The 23913-nt window shown below is 34.0% G+C and overlaps 1 protein-coding gene and 1 long non-coding RNA gene across 2 annotated transcripts; one reads left to right on the forward strand and one right to left on the reverse strand.

Moving 5' to 3' along the window:
• Window positions 1-676: 676 nt before the first annotated feature.
• LOC149416037 (uncharacterized) lies at window positions 677-8754 on the reverse strand. Its single transcript, XM_089641859.1, has 5 exons — window positions 8699-8754; window positions 8489-8605; window positions 6858-7007; window positions 6207-6708; window positions 677-788 (listed from the first exon to the last, which is right to left on the reverse strand). Exons 2-5 carry the CDS (start codon window positions 8553-8555, stop codon window positions 677-679), a joined length of 831 nt encoding a protein of 276 aa, XP_089497985.1. The 5' UTR covers window positions 8556-8605; window positions 8699-8754.
• Window positions 8755-10846: 2092 nt separating this feature from the next.
• LOC149416038 (uncharacterized) lies at window positions 10847-12508 on the forward strand. The gene is made up of 3 exons (XR_016303556.1): window positions 10847-10931; window positions 11238-11442; window positions 12381-12508. It is a non-coding gene; the product is annotated as an uncharacterized LOC149416038 (long non-coding RNA).
• Window positions 12509-23913: the final 11405 nt, after the last annotated feature.

Raw genomic sequence — 23913 nt, forward strand, 5'->3', positions numbered from 1 at the left:
TTTCGGATATTTTATATTTATACAGGGTGTCCGGAAACTCGTAGTACAAGCGGGAAACTGGTGAATCTACATCACATTTGGAGTCGATTTTGTAGGATTTTTTTTTTTATTTGAGCTTTCGTTATCGAGTAAATCGAGTTTGAAGTTGATTTTTTTTTTTTTTTTTTTAATCAAATTCTTATAAATTATTACTGAAGATCAATGTACCCAACTAATTAAAACTATTTGAAAGTAAAACAAATGAAGAAACTCGGATTTGAAGCATTATTTTGAAATCACCCTTCATTTAACCCGGTGTAATCATAAAATATTTCTGCTCTGCAGGGTTAAAACATCTGTTATTCAACCCTAAACACCAGAAAAAACTTTAACCCTAAAATAGCCGAAAAATATTTTTTTTTGGGTTTTTTTTTTTTTTTTTGAAAATGCTCAAATCAAAAAACTTTATGTTTTTTTTGGGTTCCCCATGTGGTGTAGATTCTCCAGTTTCCCGCTTGTACTACGAGTTTCCGGACACCGTGTATTTTGTACCTACATACTGTGTGGATCAAATTCAAATATTTTTTTTATATATATGTGTTTTAAACAGTCATTTCCTGCACCATTTACGAGTTTAATTTCTTATATATTGTTATATATGCATGTAAAAGCCTTAATAGGCGTAAAACGTGAGTATTCACAACTCTATGGTGATGTATCGGCAATCGTCTTCATCGAGGGTAACTACTTTGATGCTCAGGACGTCGCTTGTGTCGCAGTTGACGGAAAAGCACCTCCTGTTGGCACAGCTACGGACGCCGGCAAGACGAGTAGTAGTGAACGACAAGTTTGCCAACCCTTCCCGCCTCCGCCCTGGTAACCACTTCCCAAAGACTAATTTCATGACCACTGACTTACAGACTGAAACAAACGACATACAACCTCCACCAGTAAATAAAAAACGGCGCCTCCGGTGCATTTGGTGTGCCGACCGCAACAGGGTTGAAAAGAGAACAATTTTTATTTGTGAAACCTGTGAGGTACCACTCTGCGTAGAACCATGCTTTAAATATTATCCTGCCTTTTCGCAGGTATGGTGTATTTAGAGCGGCGACCTTCTTGTGCGCAGAAAGGAATCTTATTAGTTTATCAAATATAAATAAATCTGATTGAATACTCATATTGTGAGGACAGGGTTACAGTATTTCTGCTTGTCGTGACTGATCATCTATTGTTGATTGTTCATCTATTGGATGGCTAATTGTGCATATATTTCCCTCCCCCAGTCGGCCCAGTACCTGCTTTGCACATTATAATGCTATGTTTTCGTCACTCGACCGCCCGTCGTGGTTCTATTGAGGAAAACTTTGCTACTGCGTAGATTTGAATTACTTAGTCTGTTTAATGCGTGTTTCTTACCAACGTTGTATTCAATTATCTTTAGCACTGCTGCCTGCAATTCACCTGCTATCAACCCTCAAGTAGTTTTGTTTGACGTATGTACATTAGAACGATCACGGTCCTTAGCATGGTCACGGTTTCACTAGTTACTTTTCCGAATCTAGCGACATAATGTTTATATATGTCTGAAAAGAAATAATTAGTTTCATCTTGTTACAGGCTTGTTTTTTAAATTTTTGGTTTAGTATTTTTTAGTATTCAGGCATTTGTTGTGGGTTCGCTTTTATAAGTTTCTTCTTTTGATGGCAAGTGTTGTTAACGTTGTGTCAAAAATTTTGGGATTAAACATGTCTTAGTTGTCGGCTGCTTTTGGTGTCATATGTTCTTTTCACAAAATACGAACTCAATCAATTTTTTTATTACTGTTGTGATCATTCATGTAGGCTTAGATGATGGAGACACGAACCTTTTTTGATCTGCTACGATAACATTATTTTTTTTTCTTTTCTTATGGCTCGAATAAGTCATACTTTTTTAATTCTGGTATCCTTCGCACAGGACGTCCCGATGGTTATGTTAGCTATTTCGTTGTGGTCTTATTATTATGAATGTACCTATTTTTAACGCGTTTATTTTCTTGTTGTTTTATCTCCATTTATTTAAATTAAGATTTGCTATAATATGGCATTAACAAAGATTTAACTGTTCTAAAATGGGGAATGTCTTCACATTTAATTAATTTTATGTTTGTTTTATTATAATTTAAAATCATCAACGAACTCATTGCAAAGTGAGTATGATAATTACAATTTACCCAATAAATACAATACTAGACTCCATGCTCCATTCAATATAGTTGCCTTCGCACTAATTTTTATATACAGTTCTTAGATATTGTATCGTGTGGGGAATGAAACTTGCTCTGTCGATATATTTCACTCTAAAAACATTGCTTCCAAAGCAAATATATATGAAGATATGCGATAATTCTTAAGTGTTTCCGATTTTTTTTACATATTATGTTATTTACAAGATTATTTTTCGTTCTACTTATATTCTGTATAGAAAATAATTTAATATATATTTAAGTAATAATAAATTACTCGTGCGCATATATATTTTTATTGGAAGTTTAATTTTGTACCCCAATAAACAAAGCGAAACCGGTATGTCATGTAAATCAATTCCATGGTTTTTATATTGTTTTATTTAATTGTAAAAAACGAACGCGGGACAAAAAGCCCCGCAGGGGAATTTCGAATCGATTCGTAATTCGTCTATTTGAGTTGAACTGCACATCCCTAATATTAACAAAATGTCAGTTATATTTGCGTGCGGGAACGTTAGGAATCGAGTTTTTTGCGTGTTTTAATTTCAAAATTTATAGTATAAATTGGTGGTTATACCGTTTTGTTTAAACAAATTGATCAATTATGTTATATTAACCAGTAAATTTCAATTTCTACGTTGATTTTATCGTCACGATTTGGGAGAAACAGAATTTTTTGAGGTTATGCGTAACACTAATTTTAAATTGAAAAATATTCATTAAATTTTACAGGAAATAAACAGAAGTGATATTAATTTAATATATAAATGCTTTAGGCATATGTGCATCGTAAATATTTTTAGAATCCTATTATGCAATCAATGGTTAACGGAGGTAAAAGTTTGAATAATTTAGGTGATTGAAAATATATGAAATAAAAATATCGTAGTTCAACCCTCAATTTTAAAATAAAATTATATGAAAGCTTTACAAAGTGAAGTGGTACTTTAATTTTAAAAAAGTGTTGAGTGATGGAACGTGTTTTCAAAATTCCGAGTTTCGTAAATTTTAATACTTTTTTAAATGAAAATACACGGGTAAGTTTTTTTTAAGCCTGTTGGCATTTTTGATATCAAAATTTATTTATTTAGAAATAAATATGTTGACTTGTAATACACACATCTCAAAGAGTATTTTATCTAGTTTTTAGAACAGTTTTTTTTGGCAAAGAGTTACCAAATAACAGTTTTATATGAATGATTGTAAAATTCAGTAAAATATTGAATCTATGGAAAAAATGGAAGGTTCGAGAAGCTTCGATCCGTGCAAATCAACAATGTCTCAAGAGAAAAACATTACCAACGGTAATTTTCAACAACATTTTGCATTAATTAAATAATTCGTCCTAAATAAGTTTTATTTTAATAAAAAAAACTATATTTCTAAAATTCCGGGTCTACTGTTTTTGAAAGGTGGCAGCCCTTAGTGTTGATCAGTTGTTTGGTCTCCAATTTAGAAAATCCAAAAAACAAAATTGAAGCAATTCAAAATGAATTCATAAAATATATTTGTTACAAGTCATTTGTAAGATTTAATAATTATACGGAGGCAGCTTTATACTTTAAAATTGATTCACTGAGTGTACGGAGGCATCATTATTATTAGGCACTATTCCTGTATAAAGTAGTTAAAATAATATTCCATGCCCTGAGTTGCTAAACAAGATGCCATTCAATGTACCTGCGCGTTCAACACGCTCTTGTGTCCTATTCAGGGTTGATCAAAGCAAAACGAATAATGTTTATGTCTCTATTGTTTATATCTCTATTATGATTTAATTTATATCTACAACCTCTCTCCATGGCTATAAATGTATTGTTTCGTAAATTTTTCGTTTTATATAATCTTTTGATTGGTATAATTTTTTTAAATAATATTCCTTTCTCACAAATTTAAATTATGTTGTCTCAGTTAAAGTCACAAGGAGGAAATCATTAATTGGTTTTATTTTACTAAATAACACTTATGTACAAAGTGATTAAATGTAAACTGTCAATTTCCCAAATGAATAAATAAATAAAAAAAACATTAATATGAGACTTATGGAAGATGAAAAAGGTATTTTTGTAATGTGTTTTTAGGGTGTTATGCCGTGTTGCGCTAACTCCTTCTTTAGCCAACGTTTCGGACAGCATTGCAGTGTCCATTATCAGGGCAGATGTGTTATTTGAGGTTGTGGTGAAATGTGAGCTTATGTATGAGGATGGAATCCCGTGTTACCAGCTCAAACCCTCTGAGCAAACATTAACGTATTATTATTATTTTTTTAAACGTTGGCTAAAGAAGGAGTTAGCGCAACACGGAATAATCCCCCAATAACAAATAACAAAAATACTTTTTGCAGTGAAAAAAAATCTTAAATCATATGAAAAAGGTATTTCTCCACTGTGAATCCGTATCTATTCGTTAAGGTCGATTTTTGATAAAATGCATAGTTTCACAAGAAACATGAAAAAGGATTTTCTCAACTGTGAGTCGGCATGTGTCCCGTCAATTTGCTCTTTTTATAACATGCATAGTTGCACACGGAACATGAAAAAGGTTTTTCTCCACTGTGAGTTGTAAATAATTAAGAACTCATTACCATTTACTGAGGGGAAAACATAGATTGGTTTGACCAACCATAGATCAAGTCATCGGTTTAACCAGTAATAAATCAATGTATGCACCTTCAAAATTTACATTTGAAATAGTATAAAAACGTCGTCTCAATGTGGACTAACCACAGTTTGAAAATGGCCTTATAAGCCGAAACAACTGTCACAATAATAAAAAACTAAAACACTTGCAGAACTTAATAATAATATTATCAAATTTAATCTAAATTAAATTCATAAATAAAAAAAAAATTAAATGGAGTTCTACGAATTAAACACAAAAACAATAAATAAAGAAAAGGTTATTCTCCATTGTGAGTCAGCATGTCGAACTTTAGTTGACTCTTTCGATAACACGCATAGTTGCACAGGGGACATGAAAAAGGTTTTTCTCCACTGTGAATCAACATGTGTCTCTTAAGTTTACTTTGGTGATAACTTGCATAATCACACTCCAAACATAAAAGTGGTTTTTCTCCACTGTGAATCAGCATGTGTCTCTTTAGTTTACCCTGTTAATAACTTGCATAGTCGCACTCTGAATATAAAAGTGGTTTTCTCCACTGTGAGTCAGCATGTGTGTCTTCAGGTTACCCTGTTAACAACATGCATAGTCGCACTCTGAAAATGGAAGAGGCTTTTTTCCATTGTGAGTCAGCATGTGCCTCTTCAGCTGACCCTTCTGACAACATGAAAAAGGTTTTTCTCCACTGTGAATCCGCATGTGTCCGTTAAGGTCTCTTTTTTGATAACATGCATAGTTGCACACTGAACATGAAAAAGGTTTTTCTCCACTGTGAGTCACCATGTGCATCTTCAGCTGACCCTTCTGACAACACGCATAGCTGCACACGGAACATGAAAAAGGTTATTCTCTACTGTGAGTCAGCATGTGGCGCGTAAGTTGGCTCTTTTGATAACATGCATAGTTGCACACTGAACATGAAAAAGGTTTTTCTCCACTGTGAGTTAGCATGTGCATCTTCAGCTGACCCTTCTGACAACACGCATAGCTGCACACGGAACATGAAAAAGGTTTTTCTCCACTGTGAGTCAGCATGTGGCTCGTTAGGTGGCTCTTTTGATAACATGCATAGTTGCACACTGAACATGAAAAAGGTTTTTCTCCACTGTGAGTTAGCATGTGCATCTTCAGCTGACCCTTCTGACAACACGCATAGCTGCACACGGAACATGAAAAAAGTTTTTCTCCAGTGTGAGTCAGCATGTGGCGAGTTAAGTAGCTCTTTTGATAACATGCATAGTTGCACACTGAACATGAAAAAGGTTTTTCTCCACTGTGAGTCAGCATGTGGCTGGTTAGGTGGCTCTTTCGTTGACATGCATAGTTGCACACTGAACATGAAAAGGGTTTTTCTCCACTGTGAGTAAGCATGTGCCTCTTCAGGTGACCCTTATGACAACACGCATAGCTGCACACGGAACATGAAAAAGGTTTTTCTCCACTGTGAATCCGCATGTGCCCGTTAAGGTCGCTTTTTCGATAACATGCATAGTTGCACACTGAACATGAAAAAGGTTTTTCTCCACTGTGAGTCAGCATGTGCCTCTTCAGCTGACTCTTCTGACAACACGCATAGCTGCACACGGAACATGAAAAGGGTTTTTCTCCACTGTGAGTCAGCATGTGTCCGTTGAGATTGCTTTTTTGATAACATGCATAGTTGCACAAGGAACATGTAAAAGGTTTTTTTCCACTGTGAGTCAGCATGTGTCTCTTTAAATTTCGCTTTTGAGCATTTGAATAGTTGCACTTGAAACAAGAAAAAGATTTTTCTATTACATGGGAGCTTACGTTCATGGCAAAATTTGACTTGGGAGAGAAGCAGTAGTTGCGATGGGGAGGAGTGTATCCTTTTTCCACAAAATGCGTCTGAAGATCTGTAGACAAATTTGAAAAATAACATCGATGAAAATGACTCGGTGAAACTTATTTCCTAAACTTAGATTAAATAAGCTAAGTTAGTTCCTAGAAACGTTAAAAAACATAGGAGAGGCCGAATTTTTCAGTTTACAAAAATTGGTTTTACCTGCTGCCTTGGTTATTCCCCCAAAGCGTTCTAAGCATTCCTCTTTAACATCCAGCAGGTCTATGTCAATTTTCATATGAGTAAGCCCCGCTTCAACTTGTCGGGGTCCGAGATCCGCGTTTATGGTAACTCTATCCACATTAATGCTTCCTGGAATAAAAAAGGACAATAAATAGAATGAATTTTTGCATGACCAGCCCCAAACCAATTTTGGCTGCCCTAACAGTCTAAATTAATACACGCCAAGGCAGGATATCACTGTAATCGATAAAATGATGATTTGTGTTTTTATGTAACGCGGTATTTATCAAAAATAATATAAAGGGCCATGTGTTAGGTTAAATATTCGACGCCCGGAGCAAACTGCTCCAATTGTACCCACATGGGGGCAGCCCTGTATCTTCGTACCATTGATATGAAACGAAACATTTTTTTAATTGAAAAAAAAAATGCTACTTTTTTACGAATAAATATACCATTGATCAACAATGTAGAAATGGGGATTTGGATGGAAGTTTTAAAGGTCAATATCAGATAAAATGACCTTAGACGTCTGCTTGAGGGAACTTCTTCAAGTAATAAAAACCCTGCTCTAGGGCACCATAAGTAGAGAGTTTTAAGTCAATGGGAAAGTGTTTTCTGAATCAATATTTATGAATTTGTAGCGATCGATAGTGCTATAGTATTCGAGAAAGCCGACCGGTTTAAAACGCATGGTCTGAGAATGTACGAGACATTTTATGCAACAAATTTCATCGCGTAATGTAAATAGGTACCAGCTACATGTCTAAGCGACGTCCAAGCGAACTACATACGACAATACTTTGCGATTGAATTATGATTGAACTATGAACATTTCGCGCATTTGCTTGAAGGTTCTAGGCTATTGCCTAGGCATAATTCCAGCGCCATCGAAACTACCAGAAGAATCTCGCTGAAGCGAGGGACCCGTACTTTACCAGCGGTCTCGCGTATTAACCACCGCCGCCGGCGTTGTCTATATAAGTAGGCCCAACGCAGCGAGTAGTCAGTCATTTTTAACCAGTCAGCCAGCGTATTACGCCGCGTTTGTAAACTTAATCTAATTATTCACCCGCATTCCGCGCCAAAATGATATAGTGCCTCCTCGTATTAATCCTGTAAAACAAACGCGTTATTGTGTGTAGTAATTGCTATTTGTGCATTCTTAAATAAACGCTCAAACTGGATAAATCGAGACGTTTATTTAGTACACCAAGTTAACCAAAAAAATTTAACGTATAAAAAATACGTGTTATTTACTTTATGTCCAAAATAAAATTGGCTAAAAATCGAGGAGTCGACAACTTATTGTAAATAATATAATACATTTAAAGGAGTGCTGTACTATGATGGTTTCCGGCAAGGACGCATTTTAAGGTATATACTATATACACCACATGAATTACAAGAGAGGATGTTGTGAAAAAGTATTTGTCCTGTTTGCAAGACATTTCAAATCAGAGATGGATTCCGGACATCTGAATTTAAGGATCTATATTTTACACTTATGCAATGCAACTAACTGGCTGTTTGAGTACTCTCCGCATATTGCAAGCATTCCTTCTTTACAGCTGGGAGGTTGAAATCTAAATCCGTAAATTTAATTTCACCTCCATCTTCTTCCTGCAGCCCTGGTTCCGTCTTGATGGATATAGTATCTGGCTTCAGTAGATCCATGGTCTGCTTTGGTAGAGTTTGGTAATTTGTTTAACCTCAAACAAATATATCTGAAACAGAACACAGTTGTAACGGAATTCAAACATAAATCAGTTTTTAAAATTTGGCTTCTCAAGTCGTAGCAAAAATACATATTAGAAAACCTTGAAGTTTTGACAAAGGTTGAGAGAGACGTCGTTTATCTTGGGTAAATTCTTTATTTATTTACTGTTATGTCTACCGCCATTCCGTTGTAATCCACCTGTAATAAAACATCGGTTACAAGTATATCTGTTGTAATTTTTAAAAATGCATTTGAAATTCTAATCTAATAATAGGTAGATGTCAAATTGACAGTTTAAACATTCTGCTCTGACAAAACGCCCAATGATTCCCTAACTAAACTGGAAGAACGGCCGCTACCAAAATGGGAATATATTCGGTTTATGGGTGAAATTCCTAAAAATTAAAACTAGTTATTTTTATACTAACTTTGGGCCGGGGAATCCGAATCTGGAAGAATTAGGTGGCGGCAAGCAATATTAACTGAATTACACTACTTTAAAATTTCGACGCACAAACAATTTAACTGGCCATTTTGAACGCTTTCTGACAATAAAACTAGTTATCTTTATACATCTTTATACTAACTTTGGGCCGGGGAATCCGAATCCGAAAGAATTAGGTTGGGGCAAGCAATATAAACTGAATTCGGATTCCCCGGCCCAAAGTTAGTATAAAAATAACTAGTTTTGATTTTTAGGAATTTCACCCATAAACCGAAGCTTACCCCCAAAATGAATAGCAATGAATTTAAATATTATTACTTACCAATAAGCACCACATGCATGGGATAATAAGTTTAACAGGGCGGGATAAACAAAGTTTAGAAACAGGAAGAAAGACTGTCGGAGAAGAAAGCACATGTCAAAAAATATATAGGTTATGCATAGACAATAATTAAGTCATAGACAATTAATATAATTTTCATGAACATGGCCTTTACTTGCGTATTGTAAATATTATAGCTCTATCAGATCTTTAATCTATTAACTTTGAGAAATCCCTGAACCTTAAAAAAAACACAACAATAAAAACGAAATAAAATCGTTTCTAATCGAATATTTAGGTCAAGCAATACTGACTTTGTCCATTATACATTTCTTTTACACGCATGGGTCAAAATCCCTTTAAAATTCATTGTATTTGCTTTTCTCACAGTAATTTTTGAAATCCGTGTAGGGGCAGTTATTAGAGAATTTCCAAAGTAAGTAATTCCCCACAATATTAGTATATATTCTTATCCCAAATAAACCAAAGTACTTGCATTATCGGGTAACTCTTGTTGTTTTTTTTTAAATTAAATTTAGTAGCTGTACTGTATAATTATTAAATATTTAATGTGTTAGTGTAGTAATAAAATAAATAATTAATTTCGCAGGTAAATAACACATGTAATTCTATACACAAACAACATTATTAACTGCTGTTTTTCAAATAAAAAAAGTTAACCGTGCTTTAATCAACAATATCATAAAATACATATAGTGAATAAAGTGTGCTAAATTAATTTTCTTTTTATTTTTGCATACGTAGAACATATTTTTTTATGCATCTTTTTTATGATAACAGACTTTCTTCATTATCGTTTTCAAAATAATCATTTCCCGATCGACGCGGGTGATATATTAGAAAATTTTGTTTGGCATTAGTGGCAGTATTGTTACAATAATATGAGTATAATATGAATCGAGTTGGTCTACTTCGTAAATGATTATTTATCAGCGAGACTAGTTCAGGGGATCCAAATCAGTTACTGTAAATTGTAAATTTAATCATATAATATTCGTCTATCTCTTAACGATAAGAGTCGCAATTTTTCGATAGTGTAAATGTGTCCTGCCCATCACCAAAAGGGTAGACACAATCTTCCTTCAAATCTACTTCAGTCCTGCTTTTCTTTATCCTATACCTATATCCCCCATCCCTCCCACACTCCTCAACATATCTTGTAATAAAATGAAATCACTATTATCGTCGCACTTGAATAATTAATATTAGCAGAATGTTAACAATTTGCAAAGATTATATCCTTCTTAGTACGGCCCGTACATCAGTCAATCCGGATCATTGCTATGAGAGATATTCTATACTGGAAGCTGCTCCATGGCGGGAGCAATGGCAAGTGATATCCAAAAATACCAACATACTGGGCCCATAATTATGTTAATTTGAAAGATTTACTGTCAACTTTACGAAAAAAAATTGTCTATGACTTCATTACTGTCTATTATTGTTGACACATGCTTTCTTCACCGTCAGGCATTTCTTCCTGATTCCAAACTTCGTTTTACCTACGTTGTTTAATTTGTCATCTCATACTTGTGATAGTAATTGGTAAGTTCTAATGCTTTAGGAAAGGAATCCATTTGGGGTTAGAAACATTTAGACAATGAAGACGTCATATTTCCTATTTTTATTATTTTATTTCGAAGACATTGATTAAAAATATACCGGATTATAAAATTATGGACTTCTCGACTTCGTATTTGGATAAAAACGGAACGATAATACTGATGTAGGTATCTTTATATATGGAGTCATCTGATCATTGACAACGATTTTGACAGAATATTCCAAGTGAAACAAAATATTCAAAGCTCATACAAATAAGAATTCCGTAACAACAATGTTCTGTTTCAGGTATATTTGTTTGGGCTTGAACTAATAACCAAACGCTACACCAGCGGTGCCATGGATTTATTAAAGTCATATACTGTTTCCATCAATACGGAACCGGGGCCCAAGGAAGAAGTTGGATGTGAAATGCCGCATACTGATATAAATTTCGACCTTCCAGATGAAAAGAAGGAATATTTGCACAATTTAGAGAGTACTCGGACAGCCAGTTAGTTGCATTGCATATTTTATGAAAAATATTTAGATATTCGCAATGCGAGTCGAATTTGAATTGTCAGGCAGACGAGGCATGTGCTTGTTCACAACGTCCTCTTTTTCCATAAATACGCCTATTTGGTATTTACTGTAAACGTGTCTTTGCCGGAAACAGCCAGCCTACAACACTCTTTGAACATAGTATTTTTTATTCTGAATACCGCACAAGATTTCCAACTGCTCCCAGCCTCGTGGAGCTATTGGGTATGTTATGAGGCTGAAGATAGTAGGAAGGAGATAGGTAAGTGGAAGGTGGGAAGATCCTGGCTATTCAGATCTGGTTGCCAAACACGGCTAAAGCCATTTCAATCGATGTTCTTTAGTAGGTGTTAATGTGAAACCCGGACAATACTGACAGGATCTTTAACGTGCCGCAAGAATATAATGTATAATTTTTTAGAGATAAATTGTAAAAATACACAAATTTTTCATGTTAAATTTACTTGCGCAGGCCGGGATTTCAACCCGCGGCCTCATGTTTTTCTAGTCGAAAGCCTTACCTTGACCAAGGAAACAGCTATTTCTCACAATAAGTTCCTGATTCCTCAAGTTTTCACCTCTTCCTACTTGGGACGTGATGTCGGTTATGTGTAGTTTTGTAAATTAAAAATTCATTATTATTGATGTAAGAAAACTTGACTTCATTTACTTTACACAACCAAACTTTGTACCGAATGTGTCGTTCTTGAAGAATCGGTCTCTGAAGCGAACATATGGAGTCATTCTTGTTTCTTAAATTAACCTTTAAGTCTGTTAACCTAATTTTCGCTTCTGTATCGTGATTCAATCATATATTTAATCGTAAATATTCTAACAATAAGTTTATTTTTATTTTTTTTGTAAATGTTATTTGAAAATCGATGATTAATGTACGTACCTAATGATTTCTAGGTAGCATTAATGTGGAGACAGTTCCCATAAAGACGGAACTTGGACCCCGAGAAGTAAACAAGGGGGGGATTTCCTCATATAGAAATTGACATTTACCTTCCGGATGTTAAAAAGGAAAGCTTACAACGGTTTGAAAGAATTACCCAGACAGCAGGTAAAATCAGTTTTTTTCTTAAATTAAACAATTTATTCCATCCCATTTTGTATGCATTTTTGGTACTTTTCTTTTATAATCATATAATATGTAAATTTACCGACAGATCTGAAGACGCATTCTGTGGAAAAACGATTCTCTTGTCCCCAATGTAACAATTCTTACTCTCACAAGTCAAATTTCAAAAGGCACTTACGCACTCATACTGGGGAAAAACCCTTTTCATGTTCTGAATGTAACTATTCATATTCTCGAAAGAAACATCTGATGAGCCACATGCTAACTCATAACGGAGATAAAAGCTTTTTCATGTTCCGACTGCAATTATTCATGTTCTCGAAAAGAAAATTTGGCGAGACACATGCTAACTAACAGTGGAGAAAAACCCTATTCATGTTCCCATTGCAGCAATTTATATTCTCAAAAGTCACATCTGACGAGCCACATTCTGACTCACAGTGGAGGAAAACCTTTTTCATGTTCCGACTGTAATTATACATGTTCTCAAAAGGGAAATTTGACGAGACACATGCAGACTCACAGTGGACAAAAAACTTATTCATGGTGATTACAACTACCCGTATGCTCAAAATGGACATTTAAAGAAACGCTTGCCGACCCACAGAGGAGAAAAACCTTCTTCATGTGCCCGTATGAACCATCTGACGAGCGATATATTGCAGAAAAACCTTTTTCATGTTCTGACTGCAATTATTCGTATTCTCGAAATGGAGATTTGAGGAACTACGTTTGGACTCACAGTGGACATAATCGTTTTCATGTTCCGAATGCAACTATTCACTTCTCAGAGAGTAAGGTATCTGGAGGTCAGTTCGTCTACGAGCGACGGATGTATGGATTCTTCCATCCCTCTGGTATTCAAATCGATGTCAAGGCAGGGTCTATGAAATCCTTGGTTTTGCTGTATTAAGGATCTTTGTAAGGAAATTCTAGGAAGGAAAGCGGTAGGAGAGGTGGATAGGAATTCGAGGGTTTGTGTGTCCAGGAGAGAGACACATATTAATCTATCCCTCCCATTGCGGTGCAAGGCGGTGGGTTGAGACTATCCGGCAGGAGAGGTCAAGTGGTCTCCTTTAACCGGCTCCTTCCGATCCCGCCCGCCACACTGCTGGTGGGCAGACGCATCCGCTGCCAAGACCTGGAAAAAAATAACACGCTATTTATTGTTTTTGTCTTTAATTCGTAGAACTCCATTTAATTTTTTGAAAAATTTAATTGAGATCAAATTTAATTATTAAGTTCTGCAAGTATTTTTTGGTTTTTGTTATTGGTACAGCTGTTTCGGCTTTCAAGGCCATTTTCAAACAGTTTGAAAATGGCCTTGAAAGCCGAAACAGCTGTACCAATAACAAAAACCAAAAAATACTTGCAGAACTTAATAATTATATTATTAAATTTGATTTTAATTAAATAAAAAAATTAAATATATATATATCGCGATATTAATACGAGCACTATGCCAAAACAAATATAGCTAACCAATTGGGGTTGGTTACCTGTGCCAGAGTTGTTCGCTATCCATTAAATGTTTCCCGGGGCAGTCGAACCCATACCCGCCTATCAAATTGAAAATTTCCCCCATTTTTATTAATATCATTTCAAAAGGTTTGTTTCTTTTTAGATCTTAAGTAATGTATTATTTAAAAAATATCTATTTTATATTATTGTAGAAAGCAATCACTTTGTGGTTTGACATATTTAATAAAATAAAATACTTCTTTGTTTTAAAACCACGATATTTATTAATTTTAGAACCGACCGGTTTCGCTTTACTTAAGCATCATCAGGGTACAAATTAATACTAAACAAGAAGTACATAATGTGTGCATATATATAACAAAATATAGAGGGAGACAACATGATACAAATATATTATAGAGACAACATGATACAAATATTAGCAACACAAAGACGGTCATAAAATACATTAACATAAGTGCACAAGTAATGGAAAAAACCGCCAGATAATTATGTAGACTAATGGGTTATACAAATAAATTGGGAGAAACAAAGCATCAACTGGCATGGTGGTAAGGAGGTAAGGAGAACTGAGAATTTTTTTATGGGTTTATTGGAAACAGACCTAATATTGGACTATTTGATATTTCTAATTGATTATTAAGTATCTGACTTTTGGTTTTTACAGCTTTTTTAATTTCTAGTGCCTCTAGATTGTTTAGTCTGTTACCATGCCCGTTTTTATGTAAGATGTTAGCACCGGTGCTATGACAGAATGTATGATATTTATCGATCAAATGATTTGCGAATTCAGAAAAACCGTTATTATTGAGGCAACGAAGATGCTCCTTTATCCTAATATTAACATTACGTGATGTCTTACCGATATAGAAAGCAGGACAATTGTTACAATTTATTTTATATATCCCCGAATGACTTAATTTATCGTCCTTATCTTTAGAATTAATTAGAAATTTACCTATATTGTTATTCGTATAAAAGGCTGGTTTGACTTCAGAAGGAAGGTTTTTTACACTTAAGGTAGAAAAGTGATTAATGAATAAAATTCGCCGCCATTGATAATTAATATTATTATCATTGATTTGAGGACAAGGACTAGCGAAGAGGAAGCAATTAATGGCTATTTGTTTTAGTTTTTTATTTAAGATTAAATCTATAAAATTTGATTCATAGCCATTATTTACTGCTATGTTTTTAATTAGTATTAGTTCACTATCAAAATTACTACCGGACATTGGAATTGTGACTAAACGATGGACCATTGAATGGAATGCGGAGTGCTTATGTGAAATAGGATGATTGGAGGTGCTGTGTATGACAACGTCAGTATAGGAGTATATAATTTATAACTAACTACAGTATATAATTTTTAACTAAAAATCCCAAAACTCCTAAATTATATGGGTTCTTTAAAATACACAAGAATAATTGCCCCGTCAGGCCAGTAGTTTCATGTTGTAATGCCCCAAATTTTAAAATATCTTCCGTTATTACTAATGTGTTTCAAAATACTAATGTTTTTTCACCTAAAAATACCCTTAAAAAGTCTTTTTCATTAGTAGAAGAATTGAAAGATATGATTCTCCCTAGTAATTCTACACTAATTTCTTTTGACGTTGTAAATTTGTTCCCCAATGTTCCCATAGAAGAGAGTAAATGTTTAATTTCTGATTTATTAAATAGTTCCGATCTCTCTATAGATTTTATAAAAGATTTAACTTCCTTGTTTAATATATGCCTGAATCAAAATTATTTTCAATTTAATAATGTTATATATCAGCAACGTGACGGCCTAGCTATGGGGAGCCCTACCAGTCCTCTGATTGCTGATATATTCATGGATAACTTAGAGAAAAAAATTTATCTAGTACCTCTCATCTTATTAAAAATGTCTTGTACTGGAAAAGATACGTTGATGATGTTTTGTGTATATGGACAGGCAGTGGCGGCTTAGGGTAGATTGGCACCCGGGGCGGTTTTGTATTGAGCACCCCTACTTAAAATAAAACACCGAATACTAAACATGCTTACGAGACTTTATTTTACTGAAATATTCGATGACATTATCAAAATTTATTTTCCTGTCTCTTTCAATTGATAAAATCGAAAGATTGGTTAGTCGCGCTTGGCTCATTGTGGATCTTAAATAAGATTTTATTAATTTTAACTTTGAAAAGCTTCTTTCACATAAAGCCACCGAAACACAGATTGTCAAAAAAAAATCTTAGACACAGCGCTAAACTTGGAACTGACTCAGAATAGCCCCATTTACAATGAATCTGAGGAGCTCCAATGTAGTCCATTGAACTGCTTCGTGGGCAGAAATGTTGGCGGCAATGGCGCCTCAATCGTAATATCTCCAACACGATATCCTCTCCTGAAAATTCATCGTAAACTTTTAATAAATTTGGAACCATTCCACGAAGATCTCCTTCTGGTGATGTTACCAACGTTTTTGTCTGAACAACACTAAATGTAACCAGAATAAAATCCATTGCCCTGTAACGATGGTCTAGTTCTTTGTAAAATCTATCGTGACATTCTAACATTGCTCTCTGCAGCTCGTCTGGTAATGTAAGACCAGCATCTCGGGCCATTTCTCCGGGCATACGTTTACGAAATCTCCTCCTTCCTCTTTTTCCTTCAATCGGAATGTCAAAGTCCTCACATATTTTTGTTGCGTAGCAAATAGCCTTTTCCACTATTTATTGCGATGACTTTGAAGAAAAATTTAATGTATCTGATAGCCGTTTAACGGACACGCCTACATTTTTCATTAATATTTCCCACCGATGTGTGGATGATGAAAAGAACGTGTAAACTCTTTCTACAGTTCCGAAAAAAGTTAAACTTGAAGAAACGCTACCAAACGAGTGCACTCCACATAGATTAAGCGAATGATTTGCACAAGGCGAAAACAAAGCTTTCGGGTTGCGTTCTTTGATTTTTGCTTGTACACCACCATGAATTCCTGCCATGGTTGCAGCATTATCATATCTTTGGGCTCGACATAGATGTATGTCTAAATTATCACTCCCCAGCTGTGTAAGGATATTTTCAGCAAGATCAACTGCAGTCTTTCCAGCTATAGGGAAAAAACCTAGAAATGATTCCTTCACTTCAACTTGATAGCGTCGTGTGACGGTAGAAAAGATAAGCGCTCGCGGTTCAAAAGATATCTGCTTGCGCTTTTATAGCTGTGTGTGACGCAGGTCTTATTTGGCTGCACAAGTGTGTTGTCGTTGTCACCCCTTGGTCCTTGGTACCCGGGACGGACCGCCCCCCCCCCCCCTCCCTTTAAGCCGCCACTGTGGACAGGGACTAAGCGTCAACTGAATTCCTTCCTCAATCTTATAAACTCTTTTCATAATAAGATTAAATTCACATTAGAAATAGGCATAAATTCAACCTTAAATTTTTTAGACCTTACCTGATCGATCGTTAATAACAGAATTAATTTTAACATTTTTCGTAAACCCTCCTATACTGACGTTGTCATACACAGCACCTCCAATCATCCTATTTCACATAAGCACTCCGCATTCCATTCAATGGTCCATCGTTTAGTCACAATTCCAATGTCCGATAGTAATTTTGATAGTGAACTAAAACTAATTAAAAACATAGCAGTAAATAATGGCTATGAATCAAATTTTATAGATTTAATCTTAAATAAAAAACTAAAACAAATAGCCATTAATCGCTTCCTCTTCGCTAGTCCTTGTCCTCAAATCAATGATAATAATATTAATTATCAATGGCGGCGAATTTTATTCATTAATCACTTTTCTACCTTAAGTGTAAAAAACCTTCCTTCTGAAGTCAAACCAGCCTTTTATACGAATAACAATATAGGTAAATTTCTAATTAATTCTAAAGATAAGGACGATAAATTAAGTCATTCGGGGATATATAAAATAAATTGTAACAATTGTCCTGCTTTCTATATCGGTAAGACATCACGTAATGTTAATATTAGGATAAAGGAGCATCTTCGTTGCCTCAATAATAACGGTTTTTCTGAATTCGCAAATCATTTGATCGATAAAGATCATACATTCTGTCATAGCACCGGTGCTAACATCTTACATAAAAACGGGCATGGTAACAGACTAAACAATCTAGAGGCACTAGAAATTAAAAAAGCTGTAAAAACCAAAAGTCAGATACTTAATAATCAATTAGAAATATCAAATAGTCCAATATTAGGTCTGTTTCCAATAAACCCATAAAAAAATTCTCAGTTCTCCTTACCTCCTTACCACCATGCCAGTTGATGCTTTGTTTCTCCCAATTTATTGGTATAACTCATTAGTCTACATAATTATCTGGCGGTTTTTTCCATTACTTGTGCACTTATGTTAATGTATTTTATGACCGTCTTTGTGTTGCTAATATTTGTATCATGTTGTCTCCCTCTATATTTTGTTATATATATGCACACATTATATACTTCTTGTTTAGTATTAATTTGTACCCTGATGATGCTTAAGTAAAGCGAAACCGGTCCGTTCTTAAATTAATAAATATCGTGGTTTTAAAACAAAGAAGTATTTTATTTTATTAAATATATATTTTACGTCATACTTCTAACGCAAATATTGAAAAAGTTACTTTATACGGGCCATTTGTTTCACAAAAATTCAAATGGGACATTGTCATCGAATGGCTATTCAGCGCATTATTATTTTTTTTTAAATTTTAAGTTCCTAGTTACACACCGATTCGTCCATCAAATTATAATTAGCTGACCAGCTTAACAAACAGATAGTTGTTCTCTTCTGCTGATTACAATTTGTTCAAAACCTGAAACAGAATCAGCACTTAACGGATATTATATTGGCGACTCGTTAGTCGACCTAACTAGAAGCTTGCTAATTGGAATCTGGGCCAGTGAGATTGTCTGAGAGCCTTCGCAACCATGGCAACAACCGGCCACTGGCTCCATCTTGCGGACTTCCCCGCAAGCTCTACGCACTGCCATCTGTGCGTGCATCTACAAAGCTTCCTAACACTTTTCAACTGCCAAAAAACAAAATTGCTCTGGATAGCCATTTGATGACAATATTACGTTGGAATTTCTGTGAAAAATCCATAACTTATTTATTTATTTGTCAACATCGTAGGCTAATACGGGCTTTGACAAATATCATGCATGTCGAAAATTTACAAATATAATACAGAAACATATCAGTTCTATTCACAACTACTTATTTTTACTTTGATGTAGGACTGAAAAGCTTAAAATATTTCGAACAGGTCTGTTTATATGTACAGTTATTTACTAAATTATCAATAAGATACAGAAGACGAAAGTTTAATCGTAAGTTAATTTTCTGACTATCCACTTCTGGCTCTGACTTGCCAAGGCGATAGGAAGTCAAAGAGCCAAGACGCTGGTAATAACATATCGCCCTGCTGACAGAAAGGAAGTTTCTTTATCGAATTGCCACAAAGTCGAAGAAATAACAGATGGGCAGACAAGTACCTGATAATCAAAAGATACGTAACATGGGCAGACAAGTACCTGATAGTCAAAAGATACGTAACATGGGCAGACAAGTACCTGATAATCAAAAGATATGTAACATGGGCAGACAAGTACCTGATAATCAAAAGATACGTAAAACCAAATACTTAATATTCGGCAAAAGCGAGAAAACTGTTTACAGGCTTAAATCATTTGTACGTTTCGAAATTCTAGATTTTCTTCAACAATCTTTAACTTTGATATTTATTACATTATTTTTTTTTAAATTTTCGTCTTAGAAAATATCATAACGAAAATAATGAGAAAATTAAAATGTTATTTAATCCAAAAATCTATTATTCAGGAAGTGTGAGAAAACTGTAGGCTTTAATATGAATTGAATATGTTGAAATTAAAGTTTATTTTTATCAAGTAATGTAATTAATAATTTGAAACATTTAATTACAAAAGGAACATTTATTTTTCCGCATTGATAGCATATTATCATTGTAAGCATATTTGCATTCAAAGTTGAAGAAATGTGGAATAATTTCTGGTACATACATTGGTATAACTTTACGATAAAGGATACACTTTTTTTATATAAACAGTTAAAAGTAAAAAATGGTAAATTTAGCAGATTAACCAAAAAATCCCACATAGGCATCGCCAGTTTGTGGGTATACTTGTGTTTATTAACAGTTAAAATTTTACTCACATATATATATATATATAATCTTTGTAGAAGATCAGAAAATCAAATTGAAAAAAATCAGTAAATAAAATAAAATACTTCTTGTTTCAAAACCACGAGCCTCCAACAATTTCTAGCCTCAAACGAATCGGAGATAAGTACCTTTTTCTGGTTCTCAGATATGAAAGTAGCTGCGGATAATGATATCAACACTTTGAAGAAATGGTTTGACGATAACTTCTGAGTATTGTAGAAAAAACATCATGTATGCCTTTTTATCTTAATGACCTCCAATACTGGAGTGATGATGAATAGTCGATTATGCCTAACTGGTGTGATACGCATATTGTAGATTAAATTTAATATAAATCAAGTTATAATGTTATTAAATTCCCCAAGTACTTTACTGTTTCGGCGTTCAAGGCCATTTAACTGTGGAAACAGCTGTCACAATAGTAAAAACTAAAAACTTGCAGAACATAATTAATAAAAATAAAAATTTAATTTAATTCTACGAACTAAACACAAAAACAATTTTATCATATAGTTTCAGATGTCAAATGACTACGTTTAAGACGTAGATTAGACGTAGACTTTAAAGGATTAGAAAACTCACTTACGATTAATTCATTTAATTTTTATTATTTTTTTGGCTTCCACTCATTAAGGGTGATGTTGGCCAGACACAAATATATATTTTTTTCTTATAAATAAATACAACAAGTGATAGAATATAAATAAACAGTCAATTATACATCATATACATAACATAACGTAACATAAATAAACCTAACATAACATACCTAACGTAAACGGTACAGAGCTGGTAACAGGAGGCAATTACAACATTATACAAATAGGAACCTGAGTGCAATAATAGTGGGAGTTTTTCGTTATTTAACCAAATAGATTTTTCCAAAATAAAAGCAATACCTATATGAAATTGACAAACTTATAAACAAATACAGGAAATGTGATTTTATTAATTTTAACTTACCGTTGAATATCATGTTAATAATACTATAACGTTGTATATCTTTCATGTACATATCTATCTATAATGCTACTAATAGACATTGTCTATATTTCAAGAATGCCTACTAACATTAATCCTGATACCGTCGATACGGTCTCTACTTTATTTTATTCGTATACTTACAAGCTATAAGCAAGCTGTTCATATTATTTCCTGTATTTATAACCATATTTTAAGATCATTCGCACGATCTGCATTTTTCTCTTAATTTTAACTTACCATTGAATAATGTTATTATTTTTATTTTTATTTTTATCTCTATTTTTATGTTTATTTTTATTTTTATTCTTATTCTTATTTTTATTTCCCATTTCGTTTATACCTAGTTATCTTATAAATTTTGCTAAAATAGTCTGTTCTGTTTTCAATATTAATTTTTGTATATTTACAATAAGGAATGTATATACTACCCAATATAGAAGATACACTCCTACACTCTCCTTACCCATCTTTATCTCGCTATCCCCCCTCCTCCTGTACTTGATGCTCACTTTTGTACATTATTCTATCAATTTAATATCGTACATGTCATTCATAATACACTACTCTTCAGTTATACTCATATATTATAACCAAATTGTACCCAACTATTACTCAACTAAATTAAAATGTTAAATATTATATACCAAAACTGTAGAGGACTACGTACTAAAACTGAGATTTTTCACAATAATATTCTTTTGAATGACGATTGCTTCATTTTCGGTATATCTGAGTCTTGGCTTATTGATTCTATTTTAGATCCGGAACTGGCACCAACTGAATTTTACAGTATTTTTAGACGGGATAGGACAAATAACATTACAATTAATAGCATTAATACCCAATCAGATTCTCGTCGAGGCGGTGGAGTCATGATCATAACTCATAACAATCTTAACGCATACCCTCGCGAAGACTTGGTCTGTAATGCTGAATGCATTTGGGTAACTATTCCCCCGTCTAACTATACTTCAAAACGTACCATTCATGTTTCTTGTCTATACTTACCACAGGGACATGGATATGAAAATGCTCTCAGTTCATTCCTTTGTTTGCTTGCTAACGTCAAAGATCAAAACCCAGATGATATTATTTTCGTAATTGGAGACTTTAATATGCCCACCATAACATGGAAACCACAAGATAATAATTCACACTTAACACCTGAAAATTTAAATTCAATTACTTCCTTACTTACTGACACAATCCATTACACTGAACTGAACCAATACAATTCCATCAAAAATGCCAATAAACGTATACTAGATTTAGTTATCTGTAATGAGGAATGCCTTGTATCTCAAGCATACAACCCTCTTGTCAAAGAGGATTTACACCATCCATCGCTCAAAATCATACTACAATTAGACACACTTCCAACTATCAATGCTCCACCAAAATAAATTTGTCGGTATGATAAAGCTGATTATGATTTAATAAACCAACACCTGTCTAAAACAGACTGGTCTTTTACTCACGATAATGCTGACGTTGACGAAGCAATTTATACTTTTCATGACATTTTAAATAACACCATTAACCAGTTTGTCCCCAAACGTTTCATCAAAAAGAAAAAATTTCCCAACTGGTACTCACCTCCCCTAATCAAAATCATAAATGAGAAACAAAGACTACACAAAAAATGGAAATCAAATAATAATCCAGTTGATTACATAGAGTTCTCTATCAAACGAATACAACAAAAACACTTACAGAAACATTGTTACACCCAATATATAAATTCAGTTGAGTCTAGTATTCCAACTAACAATAAAAGTCTCTGGAATTACGCTAAGAACAAAAATAAGACAAATGGCATACTACAAATCATGAACCTAAAAGACGAGTCAGGCACCGGTGCTCATCAAGTGTGCCAACTGTTCTGTAAACACTTCCAATCTACTTACGTAAGCGATGAGGGCACGGATGATCCCAGTAATATAGATAATTCTACCTGCGTTAATAATGATAACCCGATCGGGGACGTACAAATAAGCAACTCATTGGTCAATAAATACTTGAATGAATTGGATGTTACAAAGGGTGCGGGTAGTGATGGTATCTCGCCATTTTTTATCTCAAAATGTGCCAAAAATCTTGCATTTCCTTTAACTAACTTATTTAACATGTCTTTAAAAAAAGGAATATTTCCTACAAAATTCAAAGAAGCCATTATAATCCCCATCCATAAAACTGGTTCAAAAAGTAACATTGCAAACTATCGCCCAATCTCAATACTCACAGTATTTAGTAAACTCTTTGAGCGTATTGTGTACGATCAAATTGATATAACTATTGTCCGCAGCATACAAAATCAACAACATGGTTTTTTACAAAAAAGGTCAGTAATAACAAACTTAGTCAACTTTACTGAATACTTAACAAGCAATATGGATAATGGACACCAAGTAGGTGTTATCTACACAGATTACTCGAAAGCTTTCGATAAAGTTAACCACTCTATCCTCATTAAAAAATTACACCAATTAGGAATCCATGGCGACTTACTTAGATGGCTAACTTCATATCTGCAGAAAAGACTACAGTGCGTATCAGTTGAGGGAACTAAGTCTAGTTTCTTAACTGTGCCCTCTGGCGTACCGCAGGGTTCCCATCTGGGACCATTACTGTTTAATGTATATATATTTGATATTTATAAATGTTTTTTACATGCTAACTACCTTGCATATGCAGATG

The sequence above is a fragment of the Hesperophylax consimilis genome, chromosome 17, assembly GCF_061612785.1.
Source record: "Hesperophylax consimilis isolate HC1 chromosome 17, BYU_Hcon_1.0, whole genome shotgun sequence".
Lineage (NCBI taxonomy): Eukaryota > Metazoa > Arthropoda > Insecta > Trichoptera > Limnephilidae > Hesperophylax > Hesperophylax consimilis.

Excerpts from the sequence above, each read along its gene's own strand:
- LOC149416037 (XM_089641859.1), bottom strand. The coding sequence starts at position 8,555 with ATGGATCTACTGAAGCCAGATACTATATCCATCAAGACGGAACCAGGG. Across the intron at positions 7,008-8,488 it reads GCTGCAGGAAGAAGATGGAG|GAAGCATTAATGTGGATAGA; the intron begins GTGAAATTAAAT and ends TTTTTATTCCAG. Across the intron at positions 6,709-6,857 it reads GGGAATAACCAAGGCAGCAG|ATCTTCAGACGCATTTTGTG; the intron begins GTAAAACCAATT and ends ATTTGTCTACAG.